This window comes from Spea bombifrons, chromosome 2 (assembly GCF_027358695.1).
Source record: "Spea bombifrons isolate aSpeBom1 chromosome 2, aSpeBom1.2.pri, whole genome shotgun sequence".
NCBI lineage: Eukaryota > Metazoa > Chordata > Amphibia > Anura > Pelobatidae > Spea > Spea bombifrons.
Genome location: NC_071088.1, coordinates 92,530,076 through 92,542,128, shown reverse-complemented (window position 1 = coordinate 92,542,128; position 12,053 = coordinate 92,530,076). Strand labels below are relative to the sequence as shown.

The 12,053-nt window shown below is 37.9% G+C and overlaps 1 protein-coding gene across 1 annotated transcript in view; it reads left to right on the top strand.

Annotated features, from left to right (window-relative positions):
- The window catches only part of HERC2 (HECT and RLD domain containing E3 ubiquitin protein ligase 2), a 69,148-nt gene that overhangs the window by 34,795 nt on the left and 22,300 nt on the right, over positions 1 to 12,053 (top strand). Inside the window, exons 40-63 of the mRNA XM_053455196.1 lie at positions 514 to 661; positions 749 to 945; positions 1,260 to 1,490; positions 2,023 to 2,161; positions 2,595 to 2,738; positions 3,300 to 3,442; positions 3,537 to 3,807; positions 4,271 to 4,410; positions 5,066 to 5,164; positions 5,469 to 5,637; positions 5,728 to 5,853; positions 6,795 to 6,903; positions 7,011 to 7,150; positions 7,264 to 7,454; positions 7,820 to 7,925; positions 8,012 to 8,103; positions 8,215 to 8,390; positions 8,786 to 8,897; positions 9,541 to 9,622; positions 9,791 to 9,934; positions 10,054 to 10,144; positions 10,790 to 10,967; positions 11,485 to 11,566; positions 11,647 to 11,818. Of these exons, the coding sequence (XP_053311171.1) occupies positions 514 to 661; positions 749 to 945; positions 1,260 to 1,490; positions 2,023 to 2,161; positions 2,595 to 2,738; positions 3,300 to 3,442; positions 3,537 to 3,807; positions 4,271 to 4,410; positions 5,066 to 5,164; positions 5,469 to 5,637; positions 5,728 to 5,853; positions 6,795 to 6,903; positions 7,011 to 7,150; positions 7,264 to 7,454; positions 7,820 to 7,925; positions 8,012 to 8,103; positions 8,215 to 8,390; positions 8,786 to 8,897; positions 9,541 to 9,622; positions 9,791 to 9,934; positions 10,054 to 10,144; positions 10,790 to 10,967; positions 11,485 to 11,566; positions 11,647 to 11,818 (3,482 nt within the window). The remainder of the gene's footprint in view (positions 1 to 513; positions 662 to 748; positions 946 to 1,259; positions 1,491 to 2,022; positions 2,162 to 2,594; positions 2,739 to 3,299; positions 3,443 to 3,536; positions 3,808 to 4,270; positions 4,411 to 5,065; positions 5,165 to 5,468; positions 5,638 to 5,727; positions 5,854 to 6,794; positions 6,904 to 7,010; positions 7,151 to 7,263; positions 7,455 to 7,819; positions 7,926 to 8,011; positions 8,104 to 8,214; positions 8,391 to 8,785; positions 8,898 to 9,540; positions 9,623 to 9,790; positions 9,935 to 10,053; positions 10,145 to 10,789; positions 10,968 to 11,484; positions 11,567 to 11,646; positions 11,819 to 12,053) is intronic.

Sequence of the window (12,053 nt, the reverse complement as noted above, 5' to 3'; positions counted from 1 at the left end):
ATTGTAGTAGAACCTGTGTTGCTCGCTGGGTTTAAGTCTGGCTCCTTGTTAGAATTGGAGACCGAATGTATTAAAATTCTTCAACTTCTAAATCCTTCTTATTTTTCTTCAAGTCTTTACATTTTGCAAGTTAGGATAATTCAGGTTTTCTTGTGTTCGAAAGTGTAAAGGGAAACATTTTATTTAACTTTTTATTTTTATAAGCAAGCAAGCAAGCATTGAGAGGAACACGATACATTATTTGGACTATAAAATAGTCCCAAACATTTCACTTGATTCGCTTTCTCTGCCAGAAGAGTCATTTACTGTAGTGTTGGTATTGATTTTCCTTTCTGTCAATGCAAGTCTACGGATGTAACTCGCACCTTTCCTTAGAAGTTTCATGTATAGGTGAATATTTCTGGCATTAACCATATATGTCAGATCATTATTCGTGCAGGACCCATAGCCAAAAACATTTAATATTTTTTATGGATTTACTTCATGTTGTATTGCTCTTCCCATCTTTTGCAGATTCTTGCTGTCCGACTACTACAGGCAGTGCTTCCATCTTGGGACAAAACAGAAAGGTTATGTGACATGAAACTTCTTGTTGAAAAGCTGTTTGGTTTTCTTGGGAGTCTGCTGAGTACTTGCTCCTCTGACATCCCCCTGCTCCGAGGTAGGTTGCTATACCACAGCTCACTGGACTGGACATCGATATGTTCAGTTCATGGAACTCTGTTAAAGATGGTAATTTTCCTTCTAGAGTCCACCTTGCGGAGGAGAAAGGCACGTCCCCAGGCATCGTTGACTGCCACCCACAGCAGTACGTTGGCGGAAGAGATTGTGGCTTTACTGCGCACTCTCCATTCCCTGAACCAGTGGAACAACCTCATCAACAAATACATAAACTCCCAGCTTAACTCTGTAACCAGCATCTTTGAAGGAAAACGTGCTGATATGGTAAGATTAGTTTTTTCTGTAATTATTGAAACGGTTTTTAAAATGCCAGCTGTATTTGCAATTCCAAGAATGATGTTTAAGAATAGATAAATGACCAAAAAAGAAATAGGCATTCCAATACACATAATATTTGAACATATGTTGCCTGTAGTGGTAACTCTTTTCCAGCTTGACAATTAAAAAAGGATATAATATTCAAGTTGGTAGTAGGAAGCACTTCTGGCTTCTAAAACTCATGTTCTATTCTTTTTATATAACAAAGGTTTTTTCATTTAAAACAGTGTAGCTTTGCACATAATTTGTCCTTTCAATAGGCTGTTTTAGAAGACTACTTTCCGGATTCAGAGAGTCCAGATGTGGGCAGCCTAATGGCTGTCTTGGCAGTTATTGGTGGTATAGACAGCCGATTGCGTCTGGGTGGTCACGTAGTGCACGATGAATTTGGCGAGGGAACTGTTACACGGATCACTCCAAAAGGAAAAATCACAGTACAGTTCCATGAAATGAGAAACAGTCGGGTTTGCCCTTTGAATCAGCTCCACCCGGTAAGTTGGCTTATGTGAATTTTCAATACTGTTGTTTTGGCCAGGACTGTCTGTTCTTAGAAGTGATGTGCTGTATCAAATTCTATTTATTTAATACATTGTCCTTCCACTAGCAGGCACCATAGCAATATATATCATAGAAGCAAGTCATAGAACGTCACTGCATAGCGAACGCAAAAAATGCCTCCAATAGATGAATACAGAACTGATACGTAATTAGAATTCTCATAAGAGGAATTTGATGGGATGTATTTTAGCCTAATCCAGCAGTTTGGCTATTATTCTGTTGAGGTGCCCTGTTTTATCAAAATACTAGATGGGTTCTTTCAATGTAACACACGTGTGCTTTTCTAGTTCAGTGGATTATTATTAAAATTATACAGCTTCCATATTTTCATTTTATTTTTCTTGCCAAAATATGACAGTTTTCATGCTCAGGTGCAAGACTGTGGAGCATTTTTTCATAGGATTCCTATTATGTGTACATCAATACCGCTGTTTATTTTATATTCTTCTTTTTGTATCATTTTAGTTACCAGTGGTTCCATTTAGTGTGAACAACTTGCCCTTTACTGAGCCGATGCTGTCTGTCTGGGCTCAGCTGGTGAATTTGGCAGGGTGCAAGGTAGACAAACACAAGCTGAAGAAGTCTCTTAGCCATGGACTAGTAGGTATGTTCCCGGGTGAAGCCACAAACTATTGGGCATGCAGTGCATAACTTTCATATATTCTCTTTACCACCGTGAACATGTAATTATAGATTATTATCAGGCATTTAAATTTTCTCTTAACTCTTGTTTTATATTGCTGATCTTGCAGCGTTAATATTATCTGCCATTAGATTTACATTTTAAAAGCAATGATTTTCTTAGTAAATGAAAACCAATTTTAAAATCATGAACAATGTTAGGTAAAATTAACAGGCTCTTCTAAGAACTTTGGGGAGGTAGCCACTTGCTTTGCTGTGGAAGTGTTCTGCTTGTATTAGTCAGAGCGTTGTTTTGATTTGTGTTACAAACATTTTTATTAACCTCATGGTGTTTAGGAACCCTTTATTACCTTTATTCCTCTTTAATGTATGTATATATGCATTGTTTTTAACAGACCAAGTGGACTTGGACAGGTTGAGGTGCCAGCAGTTGAAGCTGTACATACTGAAAGCTGGCTGGGCCCTTCTCTCTCACCAGGACAGATTGAGACAGATCTTATCCCAGCCATCACTTCAAGAGGCAGGCATCATTCCAACTGGTATGGACAAGTGCATTTGATGAAACCCTTAATGAAAATGGTCTATGTTGTAGTTTTCCTATTGACTTAGTTATAGGCTGACTTCTGGCATGATTTTCATCAATGACTCTTATCTCACCAATTCCATTTTTCCTCAAAACCTGCTTTGTCCTTGCTCTTTCTCTCTTTTGTATACCTTATTTAGTGCCATAGATTAGAACAAAAATATACACAAAATATATCGGTGTGGATCCTTTGAAATTCTTTTGGATTTCACTTTTCCCTCATAATGCATATTAAGGCCCCTTCAAATAAACATTTTCTCCTCCCTTGCAAATACATGGAGGGGCTACACCAGTGCCTTGCCCTCCCACAAGCAATTTTGCTTGTTTGAGCACAGCTCCTGCTTGTCTTCCGCAGCCCTAGACTTGTGTAACGGTTCTTGGGTGTCTGATGAAAGAAGAGTTCTGCTGCAATAATAAATTGATTTAATAAAAAGTCTTTGTGCAGCTGAATTGAACATTGAACTATCTTTGGTACGTTAGGCTGAAATATGAAATCTGTCTGGGTTTTATTTTCCAGATGAAGGTGCTGCAGCATCACCTGACATTGGTGATATGTCTCCTGATGGACCTCAGCCACCAATGATACTTCTGCAGCAGTTACTAACAGCAGCTACTCAGCCTTCTCCAGTGAAAGCCATATTTGACAAACAAGAACTGGAGGTATTTTGTCAGGTTCACTGCAAGAAAATTAACATGCCATTTTTATATATTAAATATATTACACAAACACAATTATTTTATGCTTTTTGTGTAGGCTGCTGCTTTGGCCGTCTGTCAGTATTTAGCGGTGGAGTCTACACATCCATCCACTCCCCTCTTTGAGGACTTTTGTAGCTCCAGTGAGATATCTTCGCCTGTCACAGTGCAACACATCCGTCCGCCAAAAGTAAAGAAGCGCAAGCAGTCTCCTGTCCCACCCGTTCCCATTGTAGTTCAACTGATGGACATGGGATTTCAGAGAAAAAACATTGAGTTTGCACTCAAGTCCCTCTCTGGAGCATCCGGAACAGCATCAAGTTCCCCAGGTAGTTCAAATGATGTTTAAATAAAACTTTCTACATGTTTTTATTAGTAACAATATGCAAATATATCAGAAAACTAAATCACAGCCCTGATCTGCCTGAGAGTCAATGAGTGTGTCATTCAGTCGGCTCCTGATGTCTTAATGTTTTAATACACACATTTTGAAGGTGTGGGACAATTTCTGGTGTTTACAATAATTTCAGTGCAGTTTGTACAAGTAGTTCACAGTAGTAAAGAATGAACTTGGCCTAATCATGGCCAGCCACCCAGTCAGATGTGGGACCAAAAATAAATCACACACTTCAACCTAAGAGGAGATAAATACATTTAAAAAAATAATGCGTATATGGTTTTCCAATGATAAAACGTTTGGTTCTTCTTTGTCTAGAAAGTGATTAATATTGCCAACAGATAATCAATATGCAACTTCGTTGATCGATAACTCATATGGACTTGTTTTTGTAGGAGTGGAGGCTTTAGTAGGGTGGCTGGTGGATCACCCCGACATCCAGGTCACCGAATTGTCTGATGTTGACACAGCTTCAGAAGAGTCAGATGATGAAGTGGTAGAAGAAGTCGAAGAGCTGGAAGCCACATACCCAGTGGTTGGTTTTACTGTTATTAATGTGAATTTAATCAGTTAAATCACCCTCAAAACAGCAGCTTATGGTATTTTTAATTCATAGTATGTAGACTATTTGTTTAAGCAATACAACTTGTTTTAAGTCATAAAATCATATTTCAATGAGCTTTAGTTCGTTGCAAATCCATTCTACAGACACGGATATTTAAAAAACTCCCCCCTTCTGCAAATCAGTGAAGTGATATTATAGTACTTTTTTCTTTAAAAAATTTATATTGAAATTGTGACATTAACTTTATCTGCATACAAAGGGCTTGGTTGTATACATCTTGCAGCCCAATCATGCTTGAAAACTCCATTGATATCATGCTGTAAACTGCTCACGAGTGGTAGAATTTCAGTGCATTTCTGAAAAATAATGAACTGTGTGTTTTTATATGTTGATGTAATGGCTCGTGACTTTCTCTCGTAAATTTGTTATATAAAATGCAAGTATTTTTTCCCCTCTTCAAAAGCTGATCATTTGGTTAGAATCGGAGAGTTTAAAGGCAGAAAACCCGCCACTTGATCTTGCCTAGGCATATGATATCCAGATTTATCACATGCTCATCTAATTCCCTCGCTGTATTACAAAAAACTTTAACTGCGGTTGATTCGTGATGTTCTTTCTGTTGTAGCCCAGTGGTGCAGTTGTGACAGAAAGCCAAACTTATAAGAAAAGAGCTGATTTCTTAAGCAACGATGATTATGCAGTGTATGTGAGGGAGAATATCCAGGTACGTGTTATTGTCTTGGCATACCCTTGTTTCAGTAATTTGAAATGTTGTTGTAAACAATGTTGCATTATTCCTTCTCTTAGATACTAACAAACCGAAAAACTCACAAATCTATATCTAGTAGGATGAACCCAGATGAAGTATGCCTACAGTTGCTACTTAAGATCGGAGTTTTAAGACAGTAAAGCTGTCTGGACTGTTATATTTATCTCAATTCTCTTTTTTTCTTTTAGGCAAATATCAAAAATATGAAGTTTGATTATTTGAAGGTTTCTTCTTAATAGTATTGCATTGTTGGTTCTAGGTTGGTATGATGGTACGATGTTGCCGAACATATGAAGAAGTTTGCGAGGGCGATGTAGGGAAAGTTATTAAGTTGGACCGAGATGGTCTTCATGACCTTAACGTTCAGTGTGATTGGCAGCAGAAAGGTGGCACCTATTGGGTACGGTACATCCATGTGGAACTATTAGGTGAGTCTGCTTCCATTGTGGTGCGTTTTTCTAGGTATAGTTAATGTGTGGTAGAATTAAGACACGTATATCTGTCGTTGAAATCTCCAGGTTTCCCACCACAGAGTTCTCCGTCACACATCAAAATTGGTGACAAAGTGCGGGTGAAGGCCTCAGTTACAACACCAAAATACAAATGGGGATCCGTAACTCATAGAAGCGTGGGGGTTGTAAAAGGTAATGAATGCCAACATCACTAGTTTGTACCATTCATCTCCTTGGGAATGTAGTAGTTTTAATGTTTCCATACTTTGGACCAGAACTCTTATTCAAGATGAATGCTGCGAAAAAAGTAATTCCCACTGGTGTATTTTTATTGTTTGTATTATAAACCTACAAACTGCTTTACTGAATTGGATTAATATGTAGCTAGCCTTCTGCTTATTCATCAGTCGTGAAACAAATGTTGGTAGCTTTCGTACAGACTCCGTCAGCGGCCGCAGATGGTGTACAGCACTGTACACTACTAGTGAATTAGTTGAAGGGAAAATGCTCCTTTATTTGGGGTATGAGATTTTCCCATATAGTGGTTATAGTAATGAAATAACATCACCTGGTTTTTAATTGGGTATGGGAAGACGCACCATAGTATTTTACATGATGGTGGCCTTTTATTTCCATTTTGCTCTGATATGGTACATGACCCAAAAACAAAAAAGGCCTGTAGCATCCAATCACTGGCAGGAAAGTAATGCCATTGAACTCTCATAAGAGCCAGTGCTGGGACTGGCTGTCAATGTGTTGTGAGCAGTGATAAACAGGAGAAGCTTTTGGCTAAGTCCATCTACAAACCAAGTAGGAACATAGTGTGAATGCAAAAAGTGGTTTCGGATGAATCCCTCCTTGCATTTTGCTCTGGTGGAAAAACATGCATTTAACTAAAAAAAAGGCTATTCTGGTTCAGTTTGTTAGTGGACATAGTGCAACTCTTGTTTGTCTTACTTTCATCACCAGTTTGAATTTAAATCATTTTCTTTTTGCTTGTTGCATTGTTTCCTTTGAAGATGCTTGGCACTTATAACAGGGCCTGGCATTCTCTTTAATAGAGATTTATATTTTAAAGACTTATTCTTTTCTGGATGTTTTAAGTTATTTTTAAGTTATCTTTTGTTCTGTAGCTTTCAGTGCCAATGGAAAAGATGTTATTGTAGATTTCCCTCAGCAGTCTCATTGGACAGGATTGCTGTCGGAAATGGAGCTGGTCCCGAGCATTCACCCTGGAGTAACGTAAGGATTACATTTCAACGTTCTTTTTTGTGAATTACTATAAGCAGTATGCTTGTTTTTGAGAAGTGATGTTTGGACAAAGTAATATGGCTGTTTGGTCTCAACAGCTGCGATGGCTGCCAGATGTTCCCTATTCATGGACCAAGGTTCAAATGTCGCAACTGTGATGACTTTGATTTCTGTGAAACGTGCTTCAAAAACAGAAAACATAATACAAGACACACGTTTGGCAGGATAAATGAACCAGGTAATAAGTTTTTATGTGTTAACATACGCTTGCTTTTGTGTATTTATATGTTGTGTGGGTGTGACTCCAATTGCATATAAATGTATTTATGCATATTTTGCATCTTGTTACAGGCCAGTCCCCCGTGTTTTGTGGACGCTCCGGCAGACAGCTGAAGCGGCGCCATAGTGGACAGCGGGGAATGCTCCTTGATGACTGGTCAAGGATTGTAAAAAACCTAAATGTTTCCTCATCTGTGAATCAAGCCTCACGTCTTATTGACAGTAGTGATCAGTGCTGGCAATCATCTGGGTCACAAGGAAAGGCAAGTCACAGCAGTGTGTATGTAAAGAGCAGCAATGGCTTTATAAATTAAATTAAATTGTAGCTTTTCAGTGTATTAGCTAATGGCTTTTGGAAGGCTGCTGCCTAAGAGAAGGCTATTGTCATGTTTTGAATCAAACTAACCTCACAAAGCAGTCATGATTGAAATTTTAAAAATAGATTTCCAATTTGTTTATACCATATTGGAAAAATATAAATTCACTTTGCGCACTTTCTACAAAACCAAAATTGTGCTGTGATTCTTATAAGTAAACTTACTGTTTTTTTTTTTTTATCCACTATGTAAGAAGATTTTGTGGTTTCTGTAATTGTCTATAACATGGGTTCATTTGTTTCCTTGTTTAGCACTGGATCCGTTTGGAGATCTTCCCCGATGTGTTGGTTCATAGACTGATGATGATTGTGGATCCCGCAGACAGCAGCTATATGCCTTCTCTCGTTGTTGTTTCAGGTTGGGTATTCCATTTCTGATTTATGTAAAATAACTACACAGGCATAATAGAAAACCCACAGACTCATTGTTTCATTTTACCCCAGGTGGCAATTCCCTCAATAACTTGATAGAATTGAAGACAATCAACATCAACCCAACAGATATGAGCGTGCTGCTCCTCAGTGACTCTACAGAAGTAAGAAAATAATTTGTGTATGTTTTTGGGTGCAATCTAAACACCATTTTAAAGCTTTTACAGCTGCCACAACTTGGTTTCTAATAGCTAATGTTTTTTTGCCAAATAAAGTATCACAGGTATATAGAAATTGCAATAAAGCAATGCCGAAGCTCTGGCATAGACTGTAAAATCCATGAGCTGAGCATCATTGGACAGATTCGGGCAGAAGATGAGGACTTGGCCACTGTTCCTTTCCTTGCTTCAGATAATGAGGAAGAAGATGATGATAAAGCCAGCACTGGCAGGTGAGTGATGGTGAAAATAGATCCAGGAGATTTTAGATGCTTTTAATCAGTAACAGAATGTGAGTGCGGAGAAAACCATCAGATACATTACACCTTCTGGATCACCATCTTTTCCCTAACAATATTTTGTTTCATAAGTATCACTTTGATTTATATAGGGTTGTAAACCACTTGGCATTAGAGCACACATCTATAAAGCACCTTATAATTAAATAGATATCGTTATTTTAAATTGGATTATTCTGTGATATCTTCAGATTGTATAAAATTGTTTTATAACTTTGAGTAATTATAAAACTCTGTCCTGTAATGAAAATGAGCTTTGTTTAGAATTCATGGTCATATCTTTGAGTGAAGGAAGCCTTAGTAATAGTTTTATTATTGTCTCTTATTAGCTTCGTGAGGAAAAAGACAGCTGGCTTAGAATCGACAGCATCGATCAGGACCAAGGTTTTTGTGTGGGGTCTAAATGACAAAGATCAGCTAGGAGGACTAAAGGGTTCCAAGGTAAGGCCTAATCTGCATCTGTCCATTGATGTAGAATAAGTCACACATACTGTACACATGAAGGGGACAGCTTCTGTTATCCAAGTATTGTGCGTATAGTACATCAAAGCTGCTTTGTACACCCTCCGGAATTGCTGACAAACACATAAAGAGATTTGTTTATTGTTTGCCCACACTTGGGTTATGTGAAAAGGACAATTCTTGTGCCATATAAGAGTGAGCTGGAATGTTCCACTGGATGTTTTACTTTGCCACAGAATTGCAAGTGCTATATTGCATGCAAACCAGCTGTTTCAACTTAGCTGCATAATATCTCATCAAAGTGGATGGAGATGGTTTTAAAACACCTATTTTCTATGCAGGTTTTGTAATTGTGCTTAACCTTTGCATACCTATATGTTGCCTTTTACCGGTTCCTTTTGTAGTTCATTTTAATACTTTAATAAGCTTTATCATGATATAGATATTTAGGCTATTACTCCTAAAGCCCGAGGTAATTTCCTTGTATATGAAAGTCTGATGAAAAAGCCAATCTAATAAAACAAATGGCAAGTTTGTACCAATGCTACAGGAAGACACAGCCTTATTCCTACTGCATGTCATGCTATGAAATTACTCATAAGAATGTGTTTTTCTAATGCAGATCAAAGTTCCTTCGTTTTCTGAGACACTCTCAGCTCTTAATGTTGTACAGGTTGCTGGTGGATCAAAAAGTCTTTTTGCAGGTACTATTTAATGACGCAACGCAAGCTTTGTGTGCTGCGTTGTTGCCTGTTTTCTCACTGTTTTCTCACTGTTTTCTCACTGTTTTCTCACTGTTTTCTCACTGTTTTCTCACTGTTTTCTCACTGTTTTCTCACTGTTTTCTCACTGTTTTCTCACTGTTTTCTCAGTTACTGCAGAGGGTAAAGTGTATGCATGTGGAGAGGCCACGAATGGAAGATTGGGTCTTGGCCTTTCCAGTGGCACTGTGCCCATTCCGCGCCAAACCACGGCTCTTAGTAACTATGTAGTGAAGAAAGTTGCTGTTCATTCAGGTAATGGAGTAATATGTGTGCACGTACATCAATAATTCAGCATTGTTTCAATGTGTAAATATTTGCCCCCTCTCCATCTCTTCAAATAATGCAAATAAAACAGCAAAAAATATTTTCAGGTGGAAGGCACGCGATGGCTTTAACAGTGGATGGAAAGATTTTCTCCTGGGGTGAGGGTGATGATGGGAAGCTTGGACATTTTAGCAGAATGTAAGTAAATTATAATATTTTCTGCAAATGCTTCAACAAAGACTGTTTAGTTGAAAGTACGCTTAGCACACGGACATTGTCACCCTATGCGTTTGGGAATTTACTCGTTGTAAATTGTTTCATTATTTTAAATTGACTTTTTATTGAAGACATGTCATTTTCAGGTTTAAGAGCACCTATGACCTTTGTTTGACTTTGACAGTGTACAGCACCAAAGTGCTGGTAAAGTGACTTATATAAATATGTGAAATTTAACTACACGTTGATGACATAACTGATCAATTGTCACTTGGAGGGTGACAATGTGAAAATATATTAAAAAATAAACAAACAAAATGATACTTCTGCATCTTCCAAGATCAATCAGCAATGTCCTCCAGATGAATTTATATGAAAAAATAAAAACCAACTAGTGCTTTCTGTTATACTGTATATTTGTTAATCTTAAATGGATAAAAAAAAGGATGTCCACTTACATTTAGTGGTCCACTCAGTAATTGTGCGATATAATTTGTGGTAAATAAATCATGAATAGAATTTGGCAATGGGATGATTAATCTGGATTATCGGAGCAGACCGGTGGTACTCATTTTAAATCATGAAATCTCTGGGAAAAAAGCTTCATTAAGTATTTCTTTTCTTTAGGAACTGTGATAAACCTCGTCTGGTAGAGGCGCTGAAAACTAAACGCATTCGGGACATTGCGTGTGGCAGCTCTCATAGCGCGGCGATTACATCTAGCGGTGAATTGTACACATGGGGCCTTGGAGAATATGGTCGCCTTGGACATGGGGACAACACAACACAGCTAAAACCTAAAATGGTGAGGCAAAAAAAAAAGCGTAAATAGGTGTATTAAACCATCATGTTGAGGCAAGAGCCAGGCGAATATAGAAGCCATACCTAGATTATTTGCCATGCATAGTGTAACATGTTTTGCATGCATTGTGTGTATGTGGAAAAGTATGTTTCAAATGTGCCATTTACAAAATCATATTGTCTTTGGCATGCTTTGTGCATAGATTACATGTGTTATTATCCTCCATTAGATTTTACTTATTTTCATGGTTCAATGTAAAATATTCACAGAAAAAAGCCTCATGCAGTATCCAAGTAATTTTACTTTGTATGTTTCCTTCAGGGTGCATTAAGATAGCATGCCTGTGCATAAGCAGTAAGGGTAGCCCTAATCATGCTATTCTAATAAGCAACTGTGTTACTAATAATTACTTGCCTTGCTCCTCTTGATAAGTCTTCATATTTATTCTGTTCCAGGGCACCCTGCTTGTAGGTATTCACACAGGATTTCAACTGTTTTATTTACTAACTTTTCTCTTCAGGTAAAGGTACTTCTGGGACATAGGGTGATACAGGTGGCGTGCGGAAGTAGGGATGCACAGACTCTGGCGTTGACAGATGAGGGTATGTGAATTTTAAGGTACACAGATGCGGTGCTGCAGAATTATTGTGATCTGTACTAAAGCGGGATTTCTTGGTTTCAGGACTGGTATTTTCCTGGGGTGATGGAGATTTTGGAAAGCTAGGTCGTGGAGGCAGCGAAGGCTGCAATATTCCTCAGAATATCGAGAGACTGAATGGACAAGGAGTTTGCCAGATTGAATGTGGAGCTCAGTTTTCTTTGGCACTCACAAAGTCCGGAGTTGTGTGGACATGGTAAGGTCAAAATAAGTACAGCTAATTTTATATTTTACTGGAAGACACATGTTAAAGATGATCAAAATCCTACAGTATAATGTGTCTTAATCCTAATTTCTAATGTATAGAAGCATGTAGACCCATTCTTTAAAATTCCTAAACCGATTAGTGAAAAGACCATTTATTTCAGTGGTGTATCAAGCACTGTTTCACGTTTGAATTTCCAGTGTAAACATATTAATTAATGTCAACT